General features: G+C 40.4%; 1 protein-coding gene across 2 annotated transcripts in view; it reads right to left on the reverse strand.

Annotated features, from left to right (window-relative positions):
- Nucleotides 1-1,078: 1,078 nt before the first annotated feature.
- Nucleotides 1,079-21,036, reverse strand: part of GPM6A (glycoprotein M6A) — a 350,691-nt gene continuing 330,733 nt past the window's right edge. For both annotated transcript variants that reach the window (XM_073606557.1, XM_073606549.1), the window contains exon 7: nucleotides 1,079-9,087. In XM_073606557.1, the coding sequence (XP_073462658.1) occupies nucleotides 8,935-9,087 (153 nt within the window). In that variant the 3' untranslated portion in view covers nucleotides 1,079-8,934. The remainder of the gene's footprint in view (nucleotides 9,088-21,036) is intronic.

Below are 21,036 nucleotides of genomic sequence, written 5' to 3' on the forward strand. Positions count from 1 at the left end.
TAATCCCTCTTATCACAAGGTGGACTTCTATGTGGTGATCACTTTGGCCAGAAAAATTTCAGATCAGATTACATTGTTCTATAGGAAACCCCCTTGGTTCTCATAGGGACAAGTTGGTTTTGCAGCTTAAGTTCTAGCTTTGTTATTTAACCAAGGTCATTGTGTTGCTATCCTTTTGTCCTGGTCCTATATACCACAGGTTGTTCTCCTTTGGCTGGATATTGTCCTTGCTATTCAGTTTAGGCATATGCTTCCTGGAATATGGTTTTCTTTTTTTTTCAGGTAAGGCTAACTTGACTATGGTTGTAAGCACTTCTTGAGCTGTTTGTCATTAGGCTTCTCTCTCAGGTCTAGGCTAGATGCCAGGTACGTTGTATGCTTGCCTGCCTCTCTAATATAGACTGCTTTATAATGTCCCAGTACTTTCTAAATCAGTTCCTGTGTCCCTCAACAGATTATAGAGAAAACTGGATTTTTGTACCTAGATGTGATATCCTTTTCTTTGAGTCTATTGAAGGACACAACTCCCTCCCATCATGTATTATGACTATTATTCTTGTACTACTTGCTACTAACTGAGGCATGCTGGATATGGAAAAAGTTAAATAGTGTATAGAGGATGGCTTTCAATTTTGTTGCTCAATGTCCAGTTCACTTGAGGGCAGCGCTATATACCCAATGGTCACTGAGTCATGCCCCTCAATGGATTCAAAGAAAAGCATAATACACGTAAATAGAAAAATCCAGCCTTTACCATCACAGTTCACCACAGCTGTATGTGTCACTGATGAACTGGGGAGGATTTTACACTAGGCTGGGCAGAAATGGGATAAAACTGCTCTCACTGATTGTTTAAGCAGAAAAGGATGGAACCAAATTTGACCTGAAGTTTTACCAAGGAAAATTGGCAAGCATGTAAAATAGTTCCCTGAATTAAAAATATAAGGTAAAAAATGTAAGCTTTCAACAAGTGTTTCAGTTTGCACCTTTAGTTTGCAATTTATTCTTTTTCATAAACAGATCTGCAGTAGTAACAGATTTTATAAAGTGGGTAAAATAAGCAAGCGGTGACTACTAGTAAATACACAAAGTACACAAGTGTGTTTATTACATTTTGCAAGCACTTGGTTCTACATTTCAAAAACGCCACCATGAAGCTGTTGGCACATTTATGTACAAAACAGATTAATTATAATGCCTGCTACAAAGCAATCTTTGTGAAAATACAAACTCTAAATACCAGAGGAAAGCCAAAAAGCATCAACGTTATTACACTGATCCATAGGACATTGGTTTAAAAATCACAAACTGTTTGAGACACAAAACCTGAACACTACAATATAGAATTTGAAAGACGTTTAGAAGAATAGTTTGAAAATATTTTAATACTGCACAATTTTGAGAATTGTCAAAATAAAAATAGCTAACACTACCAAATGTTCAAGCATGCAACAAATAACTATATTATTATTATGCTTAGGAAATCTCATTACAAAACAAAATCTGCATAACAAATGTAAAATATTAGACTGTAATGTGTCTTGAGAAAAAAAAGTCTGATTATATGAAAGAAATGTTTGCTTTTTATACAAGACTCTAATCCACCATAGAGTAAGCTGTTATAATTCCTTTGTATAATTGTTTTAAAAAGTTATTTTAAAATCATACTGAAATAAAAATCAAGAATATAATAAATAACTAAGAAATTAAATCAATTTATGAACACCGAGTGCTCTTTCGTGTGTCTTTCTTGTGTCTTTATTATCCAAAAAACAATAATTGTTGTCTCCTATATCCAACATTTCTGAATAAAAATTTAAAGCGAAATAGGCCCCGCTACACCCACCTAAACTCCAACCACAAAAAATCCTAGTTCAACACAGAGATATCTATTCTACAGTTCAAGACCAACACTTTAGCTGGCAGAACTAAGTTGAGAAATGTTGGCAAATGTTCATGTCCCACTAAAAATTTTGATTTTAGTTATACTGAGGTGCAAAATTTTTTTGAACTACTGTAGATATCAACTTACAACCTTACAAGTGGATAAAAACTCTTCACATTGAACTAGGCTTGTACTGAGGTAAAAAAACTCACTTACACGGAGGGACCTCTAGGCACTTTCATGCAAGTGATCCAGCTTTCAATGATACAAGGCTGTTTTTTTAGTCGAGTGGCGTTCTTCACCTGTATACCTGTTCTTGGCTTGTGACAGCTTCATAACTTTGTAAAGGACTTCCAGGTAGTATTAACTCTTCTATAGCAAGTATTTCTTCCTTCATACACAACTTACGGGTTTACTATGAACAAGTGACCTCTATTAGGCATGACACTGTTATACAACAGAAACAAGTTTACTATACACCAGCAAAACTCTACCATGGGTAAACCCAAAAGGTAATCCAAGCATTCAACTTGCAAAAGGGACACCAGAAATGGTGATTAATGATACTTCCAATTACTGAATGAGTCACAGTTACAACAACTTACTATTCTTGTCAATCAGCATCCAACAACTAGTAATCAGCTGGCTGTTGGAATCATTTTCTCCCTTTTCACGCAGCCCATCAAAATAGATCTGGATTTTATTAATCTGCATAATAATCAACCTGAACCTAAATACATTGAAAAGCTTAAAATTACCTTTTCTAGAAGTACAGTAGGTTAAATTACTATAATGACAGTATTTGGCATATCACCAGGAATAATAAAAGTATGTCTAGGTCAGATAGTTGTGGCAGATGTTCACAAAAACAATTAAAAAACTACCATACTAGATATTGCTTGTGAATAAAACATGCCTCAATTTGAAGACTTCCTTCAACACTGGAGCTTAGCATATGTGGTGGACTAAGCCTATTTTGCTATAAACCTCTTAAAGTGCGCCTGTTCCCAGACTATGGGCATTTGTGTATTCTTATTTGCATTTATACAGTATATTCTTAACCAGAAATAAAATAGCTTTAAAACAAGTACCCACTTTTTCCTCTAGATGTGTCTACAGTGAAGTAATTATTTCTTAAAGATCCTCAAAGATTACAACAAAAACTCTAATATTGTGTTTTAGTCAGATTCTAGCCCCTTACAAGCACCCAGTTTGTGTTTACACATAGAAGGATGACAGGCTGCTAAGATTCTGCAGCAATAGAAAGTAACAGGAAAGAAGCTGAGAGTTCAATGGCTCCGTTTTGAACTTTGAAGATCTTCACAATGCATATAGCCATAGCGGTGAGTGAATTGTTTTAAAGTGCTTTCACCACTTGTTGAGAATATGTAAACACTTTGGTATGCGTAGTGTGGGAACAGGTTCACTTTAAGTTTTAGTTATGACCCTGCTCCACAAGGATATATATATGCATTTTGTCTTTGTGTCATGTCTTCTCCAGGATTTAGTTTATGTCAGGAAGCTTCAGATCCTTCTAAGCAGAAACATTAGAAAATCCTACCCTTCTAAATTCTAATAACTACTGACCTGGTGCCTCTTCAACTGTAATCTCAAATAGCAGCACATCCTACCTGATATACTGGAGCAAACATGGGTTCTACAAAATCAGCATAGATGGTCCTCCATGCCAATATAAACAAAGCAGAATGAGTGTAAAAATCCCACTCTTTTGGATGGAGATGGGAGAAAGAGGGCCATTCATTTTATTTGATAAAGTCTAAAGTCTATTCTCTGAAAAAATGTTCACATTGTAAAACTCATATGTTGGCTGGATGAGTGTTTGCATAAACCCTAATGGGGCGTACACGCGATCGGACTTTTTGACCGGACTGGTCTGACGGACTCCGACGGACCAAATCCGGCGAACAATCCGATCGCGTGTGGGCTTCACCGGACCTTCAGCGGACTTTTCCAGTCGCAAATCTGACGGACTTTAGATTTGGAACATGCTTCAAATCTTTACGCTGTAACTCCGCCGGACCCAGAAATCCGCTCGTCTGTATGCTAGTCCGACGGACAAAAAACGACGCTAGGGCAGCTATTGGCTACTGGCTATCAACTTCCTTATTTTAGTCTGGTGTACTTCATCACGTACGAATCCGTCGGAGTTTGGTGTGATCATGTGTAGGCAAGTCCGGTGGTTAGAAAGTCCGCTGAAAGTCCGCCAAAAGTCTGTCGAAAGTCTGTCGGACAGGCTGTCGGACTTCCGTAGCTGAAAAGTCAGACCGTGTGTACACGGCATAAGGCTGCAATTTACAATCTACTATGATAAGCCTTATATTAGAATTGTGTATCTGTATTATGCTTAGCGTTTGATTCTGTTGTGAATTCTGCCTTAAGTACTGAGAGTAAAAAGGCACAGTTTTAGAAGAAAATGTCTTCCCAGAATGCAAGGCAGGGTGGAAAAGTCAAAATGGACATTTCAAGAGGAAAGCTACATTGAAAAATGTGTTTAGCTAGTTAAGACAGAGCTTCAAGCAAACCATCAAATACACTTGGTTGATATACAAATATATAAACTGTTTGATGTAACAATACATTTTTAACAATGTTCACACAGTCTTGTGATTTGCATACCTCTGTCATCCTGTATAATAATTAAAAAGGAGGAACTGTTATTTCCTGATTATCTTTACAATCCACCATCATTTGCCTGCTCATGTGCAATGAATGAGAAATGAAGCATATTCTTTGTCTAATGAGCAAGCAGGAGGCTGTGAAGTACCTTGGGAAGCTGAAAATCTAAACCAGGAAAGTATGGTTGTTGCCTTCCTGGTAACCCAGTCTGGCAAAGGTGTGTGAATCACAAGACCTGCTGAATATAATTATATACTATGGTACCTAAATTAATGAACTTATGTGCATTTCTATTTTGCGTTTAGATATTTGCCTAAAGTTCACCTCTCTAAGAAGGTTAAAAAAGGGCCAGTAACCTAAAACATAAACATTGACTTACATACAAGGCTACTACTACTAACATCTACAAATATATATATAGAAACCAGACCTTGGCACAGCCTCACCGAAAGTGTCTATCCTTGTAGGTGAAGTAATAAATTGTCTTCTGCTATCAGTCTGAAGAAAGCAATATAGCTATAATTTAAATTAAGATATCTAACAAGAAGCTAGTAGGTGAAAAAAACATTTAAATGCTTATACCCCTAAAAGTTATAAAAAAAGTTACTACTTTTGTGACATAGAATCCATTACGCCTATAATCCAAAATAAAAAGCTCACATTGCAAAACAATAAATGCAAAAATGTAGTGACATACTACAAACTCGACCCACCTACTTTTTCTAACCCACAATTTATCCTTGTAGTAAGGCAAGTTTTTTTTTCAATTATGAACAGCACTCAGGTTTTTTTTCTTTCTAAAGTGCTATGTGCATACTCACAATTCAATACAATTATTATACAGTCCTCTAACCAATCCATGTTCACATGTATACTTAAAGGTGCTTTACCTCACAGCGAATACGCATGTGTAACAAACTTTAATGATAATGTGCTAGTTGCACTCCTGCCCAAAGTGCTTAGTGCAATGTCCACACAAGTGTCTTCCCTTCTTGTGATCTCATAGCAAAATCCACTTTTTGCCCACATGCTCCTCTTCACCTACTTTTGCTTACTCATCGAAACTTTTTTGACTCCTTATATTCCAATAAGTTTGGTACATTATAAAGTGCCCTGATACCGGCACACAGTAAACCAGCCAGCCGAATCTAGCTCTTCCTGTGCTGCTGCTCCGCTCACTTCCTGGAGCAAATCGTTCGATCCAATTGGTGGATGTGACGTGAGGCCAGCACTTTTTAACATAATTTATTAATTTGTGGGCACATGTATACGTATGCAATGAGAATTCTTTGGTTTGTGTTCCCTTTTGACTTCTGAGCATTGGAGGTATAATACAAGACACTGGGGGTCCTAGATAGAGGTTCCCGGGAGAAGTGGAGAAGAAATAGTGAAACAGGTTCTGTAGTTAACGCTCAGCTGACCTACTTATTGGAATATAAGGGGTCAAAAAAGGTTTGGTGAGTGAGCACTTTTTTAGATGGGTGAAGAGGAGTACGTGGGCAAAAAGTGGATTTTGTTCTGAGATCACAAGAAGGGAAGACACTTGTGTGTACATTGTGGACATTGCACTATGCACTTTGGGTGGGAAGGCAAATAGCACATTATCATTAAAGTTTCTTGCACATGCGTTTGTGATGAAGCACATTTTGAGTATATGTGAACACGGATTGATAGGAGCACTTTATATTAATTTGTATTGAAGTGTAAATATGCACATAGCAGGAAGGAAAAAAACTGAGTGCTGTTCATAATTGAAAAAGAACTAGGTGAAAAAAAAACATTCCTTACTCTTATAAACTTTTCCTCTATCAATTGGTTCTAATGAGGGTCATGGGTGGAGCAGGCAGAGCTAGTAAGCCCACTTTTCTTATTCTTTCTTTTCTGCAGTGAGATTCCAAGGCAATTCCCCATTGGAATAGAATCTCTCCAGAATCTCCAGAAACTCTTATTTTTAGACATGGCTGGAATTTTAAAGTAACTTTCTTCAAATATATCCAAACAACCTAAGCCAGCCATTCTCATTTATAAGAATCACCTGCTCTATTATGTGGAGAACCTTTAACTATGAACACTGCTGGATATCCTGAAAAGTAAGCTCTGCAACTCTGCAGAGAAGCTTGCTTTGTAGGTTTCACAACCTGCTTCTTTCATATATTGTACATAGACTATAAAAATGGATGAAGATAAGAATAAGAATATAGATTTAAATGATGCATCCACTAAAGAGATACATCTACTCAATGTAAATTGTGCAACTACAGCTCCTGATACATATGTCTGGAAATTACAAGAAGCTCTTATAGAAGCCATTTTTATTTTAGATTTTTGGGCCCTTTGATGGGTTCTTTATTCCCTCAAAACTATTTCTTCTTTAACTCTATAGCTACATAAAAGATTTGAATACATAATAAAGCGGCTGGGAAACATATATGTATGTTAGCATGCAATAACTCAACTACTTCAAATTTGTAGCTGTTTGAATCCTACAACTTTTTGCAAACAGACATTTTTCTAAGCATTATGAAGAGTACACTAAAAACTGTTAAGAAACTTGGCCATTAAGAAAGTCTAATGCACCAATAGGGTCACTTGGAAAGGGTAAGGCTGGGTTTGGACCTATGCCAATTGGATGCGACTTACACCGCATCCAATTCGCAGAACATTTTAAAATCTATTACTTTCAATCAGTCTGGTTCACATATGTGTGTTGCATTCGCACTCCGCATTGCCCAAAAAAGTGTGCATTTTCTAGGCAGTGCGGTGTGAATTGCCGGCACATATTCTTCTATGGGAACGCATCTGATTCGCAGATGCGTTCCATTGTGAACAGGCATTCTCTCCCCCTCCTCACTACACCTCCTCCTCTCCCTGCTCAGTTGATCCGCAGCTACAATGGAGAGGAAGTGCTGAACAGCAGCTTTTTCTCTTCGCACAGAGAACGGAGCTGGAATTTGCACCAGACTGGTGTGAATCCAGCCTAAATGTTCTGTGTACAAAATGTAACACCCCATAGTGAAACACGTTCATTTACTAACTACATCTTTAAATTCAGTGCAAAATGCTAGCAAACTGTCACTGCAAGTAGAACCAACAAAAGGAAATTAAGTGAAGAATGGCCAAAAATCAAACAAGCACCTAAGATAATGACAGTCAAATAACCCCAAGAATTGTCCAAATGAACGATGCACTTACACTGAGCACTCACATAGTTGATCAATAAAGTGCACAAAACAATGCTGATTTTTTTTTTTTTTTTTTACTTTTTTTTTAAACCACTGACATTTTTTTTGCCAGAAATTTTATATTCAATAGATACTTCACAGCATTCCAACAGCATTCCTATAGACAGATGGAAACAAAGTTTGGTCCAATAATACTGTAAAACGTTAAAACCTTTCATCATATGTAGTGTGTAGCTGCGTGTATGTTGGTTTGCTGGGATGTTTTCAAAGTAGAACTACACAGGTCCACAGCTGGATAGGATGGAGTTTTTACATACCCAGGAACATGATATACATATGTAATGTCACAGCTGAAGAAACTTCAGAATTTTTTAAAATAGTTCACAAAACATTTAGCTTGGCTGATTGCATGACATATTTATTTTACAAGAGATATATAAAAAAAACTAGAAACAAAGCTAATGACTGTATACTGATTTTTTTTCAGTTTTTCTCTTGGTTAAAAATCACTTATGGGTTTGAGATAAATGTTTTAGAGGCATATATTATATGGGGCGTGCCCATGCACTAGTATCACGTTATGCATGCTCACAATTTTAAACAGTTGTCACTGTATTTGCCAGAAGTTGTAAACTGATGTTGTAATAGTGAACATTAATACGACATAACACCAATAAAGAAGCACCTTTAGTCTGCTAAACAAAAGTGATACCTATATGGCTACTCATAGGGCCAACAGACTACATTACTAAAGAAGCCCATGCATGATTTATAACTCAGAACTGTAAGCAGATTATTGTACATGCTTTCTGTACAACGGTCCCTTTGAGGTTTACCTGTAGGTAAAAGTAGTTTTTTAAACTCAAAACTAAAAAGTATAAAAAGCTTTCTCTTCAAAAACATAGGAAACAATGCAAAATGTTTTATGCAAAACACATATAAAGTGGTTAAAAAAGGAAACGGACGTCTTTATTGAACAGTTGATTTTTGTCATCTAAAAACCAGTCACCTTTATGACAATTTGGGAAAGACTATTAGGGTGTTCCATATTATGACATTGTCACACAGACCACTGTGAAGATGCAAAGTGCTGGTCAATCAAGGTTATGGAGATAGGTGACACTCGGCCTATCTTTTAGGAAAAGCACTTCATTTTCATTTTATAATGGAAGGGAGGCTGTTAGTTGAAACAACAAAGAACTGAAATGTTACAAATGTAGGAGTTAAGTTTTATGTGTAAGCATTGAGTCGCTCTTTAGAACGGGTGGAGTGAATGTCGTGAAGTTCCTGTTCTTCCTTGGATTTGATATCTTCATATTTTTGCATTCGGCAGGCGTCCTTCACATAGGCCCAGTTGGCGGATAGTACCATTAGGTAATGGACCTTTAAAAAAAATAAATACAAGGTACATTTTTAAATTTCTGTATTCTCTGTGTCAGGATTATTCAATGAGCAGTGCAGAGAGCAAAGTACTATGCAATTTATATTGTTATGTTTGAAAAATGTGCTAATGCAAACATTTCTTGGTGCCTAGAGCAGCCAAACAAAATCTTAGTTTTCCAACCATACGCTGCAAAAAATGAAAAATGAAAGCTGATTGCTTGCCATCAGCAACAGGAATTTATCTTTTTATGTATCTGCATTTTGACTGGTTCCCTAAATGATTTAACAGTTATTGCTTCACAAGAAAAAAACAGCAACTCATATCTTTGTTGTCAACAAACTTTGGAAAAATTGGAACAAAGGAGAACAAAATTAGACAGATTTAAATAAAACCAAAATTATTCCTTGCTGAGTGCAAGCAAAAAATAAATATAATATGAGATTTTTATTTATTTATTCCCTGTTAGCAATTACCGCCTTGTCCAGTAATTGATAACAATAGCAATCTAGCAATCTCCTTGAGAGAGTAGAGGTATTTTGATAATGTAGATATAATTTTAGAAAATTAGTTGGACGTGTCAGGGTGTGTGTAAAGTAAATTTTCAGGGATTGTAGGAAAAAGATATAAATGTACGAGGATTGGGCCTTAGAGTAAGGCATGTGAGCTGGCTAGTTGTTGATAAAAAAACACACTCTGTTGTAGTAGGAATCAAGTATAAATGCCCAGGGTTCTCTGAGATTATTAGACTACATTTTCAAAGCTTAGTTGAACAAGCTGAAGTTAGAAGCTGATTAGTTACTATGCACATCTGCTCCAAATTCTGTCTGCTCGAATTTTTGAAAATCTCTCCCTATGCATTTTAAACATTAAAGCGGAATTTCATTCTCTCAATCAACTTTGACTATTTTTAATTCTTATTTTGGTAGCATTAGTAAATAGATAGGAAGGTATATCATATTTACATATTGCAAACATTTTTTTTTATTTCTTCAGTTACTTCCTGGTCTCCAGGCCTATGCAAATGATGTCATACATCCAAGGAGTCTTCAAGAGGGAAGGAGAAGTTTTATCAGCTAAGCACAAACTCCTGCGTGCATGACTGGCCCAAGGGCAGATGGATCCCAGAAAGTAAATTCTACATGAATCATCTATCTTTACTCAAGATGGCTACATCCAAAAAACCTAGGGGGGGTTTCAAAGTAATTTCACAGCAAAACAAAGCATGGAAAAATGGATGAATGGGTGAGTTTGCACTAAATAATAAAAAATGTAATAACGTTTTTGGTTTGTGGTGCTCAGATGCAGTGTAGTTCCGTTTTTTTGAGAACAGTTAAGAGAGGATGGGACCTGCACTAATATAAAACAGTGTTCAGCCTGCTATAGGTTCCTGAAACTTGTTGTAATTCATGACACTTCTGCAAATTTAGTTATGATACAGTTTCAACCTGCTAGGATTGCTGTTCCAAATGACTACCAGGTCTGCTGTCACAACTTCTCTATTTGCCCTTTGGAGGGGGGGGGGGGCAGAGTTACACAGAGAATTCATGGTAAACATTCAACTATTGTACTTGACATAAATAATTTACAATAAAAGTGTATTTTACTTAATTATTATTATTTAAAAAGCATAATATGCACACCAAAAGAATTTTTTTTTATATTTACAATTGCAGTTTACCACCAATGTTTGAATGTCCATTTGGTGACTGCTTGGAGAGGCCACATGAAAAGGTCTCTGGATCAACGTACTGTACTCTGCCAACATTAGGCTCAGTCAATCACTGTGACACGTTTCTCTTGAACAAAGGGGGTTGTAGCAGAGATTCAAAGGACTCATTCTCATGTATACATTTTAAAGCATGCCAACCTATGTACTATGTAGGTTGGATATTGTTTTTTCTATTGTGTTAGGTTACATCTGTGTGATGCATTGATGTGCATTCTCTATTTTTTCTCCAAGTTTGCCCCCCTCCTCCTCCTTCCCCTGCAGCTGGCCCATTTACAAAACAAAGCGTGATTCACACATGTGCAGTAGGGAACCATCTGTGAAGCCACAAAGCTTCACTGCCAATTTCCCTCAGTGGAGATGGCGGTGGCAGCACCCGATAGTCGATTAAAAAATCTGTAGCTGCAAACTTTTAATTTTTTCTGCAGGAGCCTGGAGCTCCTCTTTAATAAGCTACCCTGGTAGTTCTAACACTTAACCTAACCACTAATATTACTCGTAAAATGTATCTATGGTGAAAATGTGAAATCATATATTGATTTCCATATGTTATTTCAATTATTTCTAGACTACTCCTATTAACCACTTCCCGTGCGCTGTACATTTATAAAAGTCTTCAGACGGGAAGGGTGCCATCAGTAAAGCAGCTGACTTGGTCGATCTGTGTCTAATAAGCTGTATTGGAGGCCAGAGGAGAGATCTGGGGTCTAATAGTATTAGAAAAGTGAAGGTACAGTGTTACAAAAGTTTTTTTTTTTTAAATAAAAAAATACAATTAAAAAATAAAAATTGAAGCAGCTCTGTTTCCCGTGCTCGCATGCACATACAGTAGGTCCTTCATACATATTAAACAGTGATCACACTACAAATGTGAGGTATTGCTGTGAAGGTCAGAGTGAGAGCAATAATTTTAGTGCCAGACGTCCTGTGTATCTCTAAATTGGTAACCTGTAAAGGCTTTTAAAGCTTTGCCTATGGAGATTTTTAGGTACCATAATTTGGCGCCGTTCCACAGGCGGACGCAATGTTAAAGCATGACATGTTTAGGATTTGTTTACTCTGCGTAACATCATCTTTTATATTTTACCAAACAATTGGGTATTCTATTGTGTTTCTGTGCATTAACCACTTATAGACCAAGCCTATTTCTGCCACTTGTTGTTTACAAGTTAAAATCAGTATTTTTTTGCTAGAAAATTATTTAGAACCCCCAAATATTATATATATATTTTTTTTAGCAAAGACTCTGCAAAAAAAAATAGTGGTCATTGCAATATTTTATGTCACATGGTATTTGCGCAGCGTTCTTTCAAACGCAATTTTTGTTGGAAAAAATACAATTCACTGAATTTAAAAAGCAGTACAGTAAAGTTAGCCCAATTTTTTTGTATATTGTTAAAGATTTACGCCGAGTAAATAGATACCTAACATGTTACGGTTTAAAATTGCGTACACTCGTGGAATGGCAATAAACTTCGGTACTTAAAAATCTCTGTAGGCAACTCTTTAAAAACTTTTAACGGCTACCAGTTTAGCATTACAGAGGGGGTATTTTGCTATAATTATTGCTCTCGCTCTTACGATTGTGACGATACCTCACATGTGTCATATGAACATCGTTTACATTTGCTGACGCGACTTACGTATACGTTTCTTTTTTTTTTTTTTTTTTTTTTTTTTTTTTGCTTATTTATTTATTTATTTATTTTTTACATTGTCTTTTTTATTTTTTAAATCTGATCACTTTTATTGCTGTCACAAGGAATGTAAACATCCCTTGCGACAGTAATAGGCGGTGACAGGTACTCTTTATGGAGGGATCTGGGATCTAAATCCCCAAAACCCCAAATCTCTCCTTTGCACTTAAAAGTATTCAAATGCCAGCTTGTTACCTGTGTTCCTGTGATTCCTTACACCTGTGTTCCCTTGTTCCCAACCTGTCTCCCTCTCTCCAGTTCCTGACCCCGGCACGTCTCATGGATTCCCTCTGCCTGCTTCTCGTGTTTGACCCAGCTTCCACCTGACTTTGTCTGCTCTGCTTTAAACCTGGTTCTGATCTTGGGTTGTGTTGACTTCTCTATTATCTCAGTGACTTTACAGACCTCACAGGTGCCACCTGCCTGCAGACTCCGTTCATCACAACAGCAGCATTCCTGATCTTTCTGCAAGCAACTTCACAGGCGACCTGTGCTACGTTGTGCCCGACACCTCCTGTCTCACCTTCAGGGGAGTCCAGAACTTAGCTGCAAAGGAAGCCCTCTCTCCATCGGCCTCCAGCACCTGGTATAGTATCAGTCAGCCATTATGTCTGAGGTCGAGAGAGGTGCTTCTGCGCTGGAAGCGCTGTGTCAACAGATGACAGCCCTAAAACAAGCCGTCAAAAACCTGCAAGATGGATACTTCCAGCTGAAGGGACGTCTCCATACCCTCACTACTTCAATGGCTCCCGGTGAACCCAAACCAGCCACAAGCTCCTCCTCTGCAACAGCACCCTCCAGTTCAGCTGCTGCTGCTCCACCTGCTGTGTTACTGCCTCTCCCAGAACCCAGAGTCCCCATCCCAGAATGCTTCTCCGGGGACAGACGAAGGTTCAAGGCCTTCAAAAATGCCTGCGAACTTTACTTCACCCTGCAACCTAGGACTTTCACACTTGAGACCGTCCGAGTGGGGTTCATCATCTCCCTCCTATCTGGTTGACCACAATCCTGGGCTCATAACCTGCTTGAAAAGAGGGATGAGGTGGTAAACTCAGTCACCACATTCTTTGAAACCATGGCGGTGTTACATGACGACCCGCAGAAAACTGCTACTGCCGAATCAGCTCTTCAATCCTTTGTGCAAGGCAGACGAGCAGTGGAAGACTACGTCGGAGAATTCCGTAGGAGGGCAGCTGATACAGGTTGGAATGATGCGGCCCTAAGATTCCAATTCCACCTAGGCCTGTCCGAAACCCTCAAGGATAAGCTAGGCAGGTCTGAGGCTCCCGCCACACTTGAGGCTCTCATTCAAGTTGCTATTCAGTTGGACAGGCGTCTCCAAGTGATCCCAGAACTTTAGGCCAACTTGGGTACTACCCAAAGTCCCAGCCCTAGCAGTCCCAGCAGTCCCTGGCTCCATTCCTCCAATACATCCAATGTAGAGCCTATGCAGATAGGTCTACTCCGACCCTCTTTGAGCCCGGAAGAAAGGGAACGTAGGCGCCTAAACAACCTATGCATCTATTGTGGAGCTGCAGGCCACTTCCTATGTAACTGTCCCATTCAGTAATGTAGGTTCAGGCACCTATATCCCTCATACCTTCAGCTATCCGGGACTGTGTCTACTCACATAATTTTTCCTATCTTTTTGCAGGTGGCTGGAAAGCTGCTTCTTAGATATTAACCTTGCAAAAGACTTACATATTCCTCTCCTTTTCAAGAAAAAAAGACTGGACATACACCTCGCTGATGGCCAGAGGCTATGTGTAGTCTAGATGGAAATGGGGGGTGCTATGGGAGGGCAGAGGGGGTGTCTATACTGATGGGGGGGTCTGCACTGAGGGGGAGGGGGTGTCTATACTGATAGTGGGTCTGCACTGAGGGGAGGGGGTGTCTATACCGATGGGGGGTCTGCACTGAGGGGGAGGGGGTGTCTATACTGATGGGGGGGTCTGCATTGAGGGTGGTGTTTATACTGAGGGGGGTCTGCATTGAGGGGGGTGTTTATACTGAGGGGGATCTGCATTGAGGGGGATGTTTATACTGATGGGTAGGTCTGCATTAAGGGTGGGTGTTTATACTAATTGGGGGGTCTGCACTAAGGGGGTCTATACTGATGGGGAGTCTGAACTGAGGGGGGGTGTCTATACTAATGGAGGGGGTCTGAACTGAGATGGGGGTGTATACTGATGGGGGGAGGTCTGCACTGAGATGGGGGTATATATACTGATGGGGGAGGTCTGCACTAAGGGGGTCTATACTGATGGGAGGTCTGCACTGAGATGGGGGGTGTATATACTGATGGGTGGGTCTGCACTAAGGGGGTCTATACTGATGCGAGGTCTGCACTGAGGGGGGTGTCTATATGATGGGGGGTCTGCACTGAGGGGGGTGTCTATACTGATGTGGGGTCTGTACTTAGTGAGTGGGATCTGTACTGAGGTGTGGGTCTACACTTATGGAGGGGGGTCTGTACTGAGGGGGAGGTCTATACTCATGGGGGGGTCTGTACTTAGTGGGGGGGTCTGTACTGAGGGAGGGTGATCTATACTGCGGGAGGAAGATCTGTGCTTAGTGGGGGGGTCTATACAGAGAGAGAGGGGGTCTGTACTGAGGGGGGACTATAGTTGGTGGAGGGGGTGACACCAATTTTTTCCGCACCGGGTGACAACAACCCTAGTGACGCCACAGCTGATGGCACTCTACCTAGCTCAGGGCCTGTTACTCAAGAGACTGCCCCCATTCTTGCAATCCTCCGCTTTGATTTTATCAGATCTCCCATTTTCCCAGTCATCCTGGGGATACCTTGGTTGCAGGCCCACAACCCTTCAATCAACTGGTCCAAAGGGGAGGTCACCTTTTCCTACAGCTACTGTGGGCAACACTGTGGCATTCCCATAAAAGTCAACCCACCCTGCGTGCCTAACCGTTCAACCTTCAACAGATACCAGTCAGCTCGTTCCCTCAGCTTACCACAACTTCCTAGATGTCTATGACAAGAAGGAAGCCAATACCCTGCCTCCGCACCGGCCCTACGACTGCCCCATCGAGTTGCTTCCTGGAGGAGAGATTCCTTTTGAGTGCATCTTCCCATTATCCGTGGTTGGAATCTCTCAGGCAATATATTGATGAGAACCTGGCCAAGGGTTTCATTCATCCCTCCTCCTCACCCACAGGAGCAGGCATTTTCTTCGTTGAGAAGAACGACCACTCCCTGGTGACCACTCCCTGGTCCTTCTTCTCAAGGACCCACCTCCACCATCGGTAACTGTTGAAGGGGAAACAGAATACGAGGTGGAATCTGTTCTAGATTGCAGAAAACAAGGTAGGCAGATCCAATACTTAATCTAGTGGAAAGGATATCCACCTGAAGAAAGCTCCTGGGAACCCAAAGCCAATGTTCATGCCCCCAGATTCCTCCAAGAGTTTCGGGCCAAATACCCATAGAAAATTGCCCAAATGGGCAGCCAGAGGCTGCCCATTGGGGGGGCACTGTCAGGGCGCTGACAGCAGGAGAAGGTCTTTAGGACCCAGCATCTGTCAGGGGACCAACAACAGGAGAGGGGCTCTAGGAGCCAGCGTCCCCAGCAGCACATCACATGGGCCTTTATAAGGAAGTGTATCAGTGCTTGAACTGAGCCTTGTTCAGTCATCAGTTGCTGACTGATCTCAGCTTGTTACCTTTGTTCCTGTGATTCCATGTTCCCTAGTTTCTGACCCGGCTTGATCCTGACCTGTCTGCCTATCTCCAGTTCCTGACCCCTGGCTCGTCTCCCTCTGCCTGCTTCTTGTGTTTGACCCGGCTTCCACCTGACTTCATCTGCTCTGCTTTAAAACTGATTCTGATCTCGGTTTGTGTTGACTACTCTATTATCTCAGTGACTTTACAGACCTGTCTCACTTCAAAGGTGCCACCTGCCTGCAGACTCCGTTCATCACAACAGCAGCATTCCTGAGCTTTCTGCAAGCAACCTCACAGGCGGGAGTCCGGAACTTAGCTGCAAAGGAATCCCTCTCTTAATTGGCCTCCAGCACCTGGTACGTGATACCCTGCTGTCAGAATACAATGTCCTGGCTCAGAGGATTCCTGCACCCCACTCGCTTGTCTGGATGCAGGAATCTTTTTTTTTTTTCCAGTCTGCTGACTGAACAAAAAAAAAAGTAACCGTGTGTACCCAGGTTTATATTGGACAACATTAATTCAGTAAATCACCAAGATTCCTACTACTGCTGAAAAACTAATTAGAGCTGGTTTCTTGCATTAGTGATGCTCACATCAGTAGGCAGGCATGCATGCATGCACGTGGGCTTCCTCAACACAGCATGCCTTTTATTGATGTAAGGGAGGTGGGTGGGCCAAGCTTTGTAATTAACAGCCTATGGAGTTGGGGAGCTGTAAATCACAGCCAAGCCATCACATGCCAGCGCAGAAGACATCACAGCCCTCCCGATATGTTTGTTAGGGGTTGACGACCCCTGCTCTATCTGTTCCTGATGATACTTGTACTATACAGTATATTTCACACTTCATATTCTTCTAGTTCTCTTATAATTGCTACATAATGATTTAAATGGACTAACATTGGAAAAAAACTTATTTTATTTTTATTAAGATCATTTTTTAATAAGGTTATACTTACCTGCTCTGTGCAAGGCTTTTGCACAGAGCAGCCCCGATCCTCCTCTTCTGGGGTGCCCTGCCGGCACTCCTGGCTCCTCCCCTTCAGCCAATTTTCATGGGGGAACCCAAGCAGGCTCACTCCTGAGTCCATTGACACAGACAGCGGGATTCAGCCCTGCCCCCCGCTCCTATGACACTGGATTTGGTTAACCACTTCACCCCCGGAAGGATTTACCCCCTTCCTGACCAGAGCATTTTCTGCGATATGGCACTGCGTCTCTTTAACTGACAATTGCACGGTCGTGCGACATTGCACCGAAATGAAATTGACGTCCTTTTTTTCCCACAAATAGAGCTTTCTTTTGGTGGTATTTGATCATCTCTGCGGTTTTTATTTTTTGCGCTATAAACAAAAAAAGAGCTTCAATTTTGCAAAAAAAGCAATGTTTTTTACTTTTTGCTATAATAAATACCCAGAAAAAATATATAAAAAAACAAATTTCTTTCTCAGTTTAGGCTGATATGTATTCTCTTTTGGTGAAAAAAAAAATCGCAATAAGCGTATATTGATTTGTTTGTGCAAAAGTTATAGCGTCTACAAAATAAGGGATAGATTTATGGCATTTTTATTATTCATTTTTTTTCTTATTAGTAATGGCGGCGATCTGTGATTTTTATCGTGACTCAGAGATAAACTGCTCCTGATGACAGGGAGTAGTAGATCTCTGTCATGTTGCTAGGCAGAACAGAGAAATGCCTTGTTTACATAGGCATCTCCCCGTTCTGCTGCTCCGTGACATGATCGTGGGCCCCCAGCGGACCTGCGGGCATGGTCACAGAGTACGCAGTGGACGCGCGCCCACAATGCCACAATTTAAAGGGGACGTACCTGTACGCCCATTTGCCCAGCCGTGCCATTGTGCCGACGCATATCATCTTGCGCTGGTTAGTACTAAGGTCACATAAAAGATCAGTTAATATATTTTAAAACCTTAAAAATTTTTATTTTTACACAAATTGACCAAACATTATTATGGACGGACTCTCCACTGTAAAGCAGGATAGATGCCAAAGACTACTCAGTTTACTAATACAGACATGTCTACCTACCACAATGTTCCCTGGGTTAGCAGAACCCACAGCCTTCAAGTAAATGCACAAGCACTCTATGGACCCAGTCATTCTTCAGCATACACTCAATAGCAGCGGCATTCATACAGTGCCGCTAAATCTCAATAGATTAACCATCATATCAGTTTCCAGAGCCAGAGGCTTTCCAGGCAAAAAATTAGATTAGACTTGTGGTGATGAGGTAAGCTGAACTAGTGGCCTTTGCAAAGGCCACTTTTAACTTGAAAAAGCACTTTATTAAATGGTAAAATTACAACAAAACCTCTATACAATTAACGGATATGTTAAACTGAGAATTGAAAACTATGCTGAACTGTGAACAAATCAATATCTCCTGCCTTAGATGAATGTGAATGATAAAAAGCTTGGGGCAAGTGTTGTATTTCCTTGCTATTAAGGAAAAGGTTGAAGTATTTAAGGAAATGTCAGAAAGAAAATCCTAAATATGTGCAATGAGTTCGAGACTATATTTTGTTTTACAGAAATGGAAAATATCCTCTAGTATGATTATCATAAAAACACAATAATGGGTTTCTATCATATCATCTATATGGCCAGTACAGCCTTAAGGCCACTTTCAGACTGAGGCGGTTTGCAGGCGGTATTGCGCTAAAAATACCGCCTGCAAACCGCCCCTAAACAGCCTCCGCTGTTTGCTCAGTGTGAAAGCCCGAGGGCTTTCACACTGAAGCGGTGCGCTGGCAGGACAGTGAAAAAAGTCCTGCAAACCGCTTCTTTGGAGCATGTATTTGGGTGTATTCACCGCTCCTAAACCGCTCCTGCCCATTGAAATCAATGGGACAGCGCGGCTATACCGCGGCAATACCGCGGCTATAGCCGCGCTGTACGAGTGATTTTAACCCTTTTTCGGCCGCCAGCGGGGGTTAAAACCGCACCGCTAGTGGCCGAATACAGCTGCAAGAAGCGGTGTTGTACCGCCGACGCCCCCACCGCCCCAGTGTGAAAGCGGCCTAACTGTGCCTGGTTGCACACTTGACTTTAGGAAAGGACATAGAGTTAAAGGACACTTTGCAGTTCAGCACTGGTATTTACCAGATATCTTTTCTACCAAATATTGATTTATTAATTGAATATATTTCATGAAAAGGGATCTCAGGAGCTCAAGTTACAGCAGTAATCTCTTATTTCTGGATTTAAAATGTAAAAAAATATTTTTTTCTGAATAATTGTGACAAGAATGGTAAAACGACAGTAATCAATATTTAGTTGATAATATCTAGATCTTGGTCTCGGACCAGTGATTTCAGGAGCCCAATACACTAAATTTGCTAATGTAAGGTTAAGTTAGAGTTGAGGATAATGTCGGGGGTTGGTTTAGGCTAGTGTTAGGGTGAGGAGTACAAAGTTGGTGTTTAAAGTATTAAAGTATTAAACACTAACTCCACTTTCATGGAAAAAAAATAGCAATTATAAAAATATACAATTGTGACACAAATCATATTGGGCTCAATTCACAAAGCAGTATTTTCCTCTTTAAAATTTGCAGTAAAATAGCTCATAGCATTTTTCAAAAATTTTCAAAATATTTTTTGCAATTCACAATAAAACGCTAGTAAAATACTGCAGGCGTTATTACAATTATTATTATAATTTGTTTCGGTCCGAATATAAATTTGAATACATTTTTGGTTATTCAGAGATTCAGATGTATCCGAATCACCAAATGAAATAGTAAGGAATGTCATTAAAATCTGTCTAAATTTAGTTTCGTGTATTAGTTTTCTAAAGAATTCCAAATTTTCAGAATGATTCAAATTCGGATCAGTCGAAAAATGATCGACCAATTCAAATTCTGTATGAAGAATAGCTGGTTGTTAAGAAGCAGGCCGGGAAGCCGGGCAACGCGTTCTTAACAACCGATGACTCATCAGCTGTCAGCGGGCTTCCCCACTGACAGCTAAAATGTAAACAAAAGAATGCCAGCAATGAAAAAGTCAGAAAAAAACAGCACTAGGTCCTCCTCCCAATCAATACCAGGCTCTTCAGGTCTGATATGCACTTTAAGGGGAACCCCACGCCAAGGGGGATGACAAGCGAGCGCTCCCCCCCTTCTGAACCATACCAGGCTCTGCCCCCACCCCAAAACGCCTTGTCCCCATGTTGATGGGGAAAAGGGCCTCTTCCCCACAAACGACCGAGTTTGTGGGGATCTGCAGGTGCGGGCCTGTCTGAATCTGGAAGCCCCCTTTAACAAGTGGCCCCCAGATCCTGCCCCCCTATGTGAATGAATATGGGGTACATAGTATCCCTACCCATTCACCAAAAAAGGGTAAAAATTTAGTAAAGACACAACACGAGTTTTTGGCAATTCCTTTATTAAAAATAAAATTTAAAAATGTCCCCAGAAGTAGATCCATTGTCAATCACGACACCCACCACACCGCCTGACCCGAAAAAAGAAAATAAAACCTCCGGTGTCCTTGCAGGCTCCTGCCATCTGCCTGCTCTGCCATCTCACAGTTCTTAACCACTTCCATACAGAGCACTTTCCCCCCTTCCTGCCCTGGACAATTTTCAGCTTTCAGCGCTGTCACACTTTGAATGACAATTGCGCGGTCATACAATGCTGTACCCAAACTACATTTTTATAATTTTCTTCCCACAAATAGAGATTTCTTTTGGTGGTTTTGATCACCACTGGGTTTTTTATTTTTTAGTTTCAGTTATAAAATGTTGTTTTCTCCTTTACTGACGGGCACTGATGAGGCTGCACTAATGGGCACCGATAAGGCGGCACTGATGGGCACTGATG

Source organism: Aquarana catesbeiana, linkage group LG01, assembly GCF_042186555.1.
Source record: "Aquarana catesbeiana isolate 2022-GZ linkage group LG01, ASM4218655v1, whole genome shotgun sequence".
Taxonomy (NCBI): Eukaryota; Metazoa; Chordata; class Amphibia; order Anura; family Ranidae; genus Aquarana; species Aquarana catesbeiana.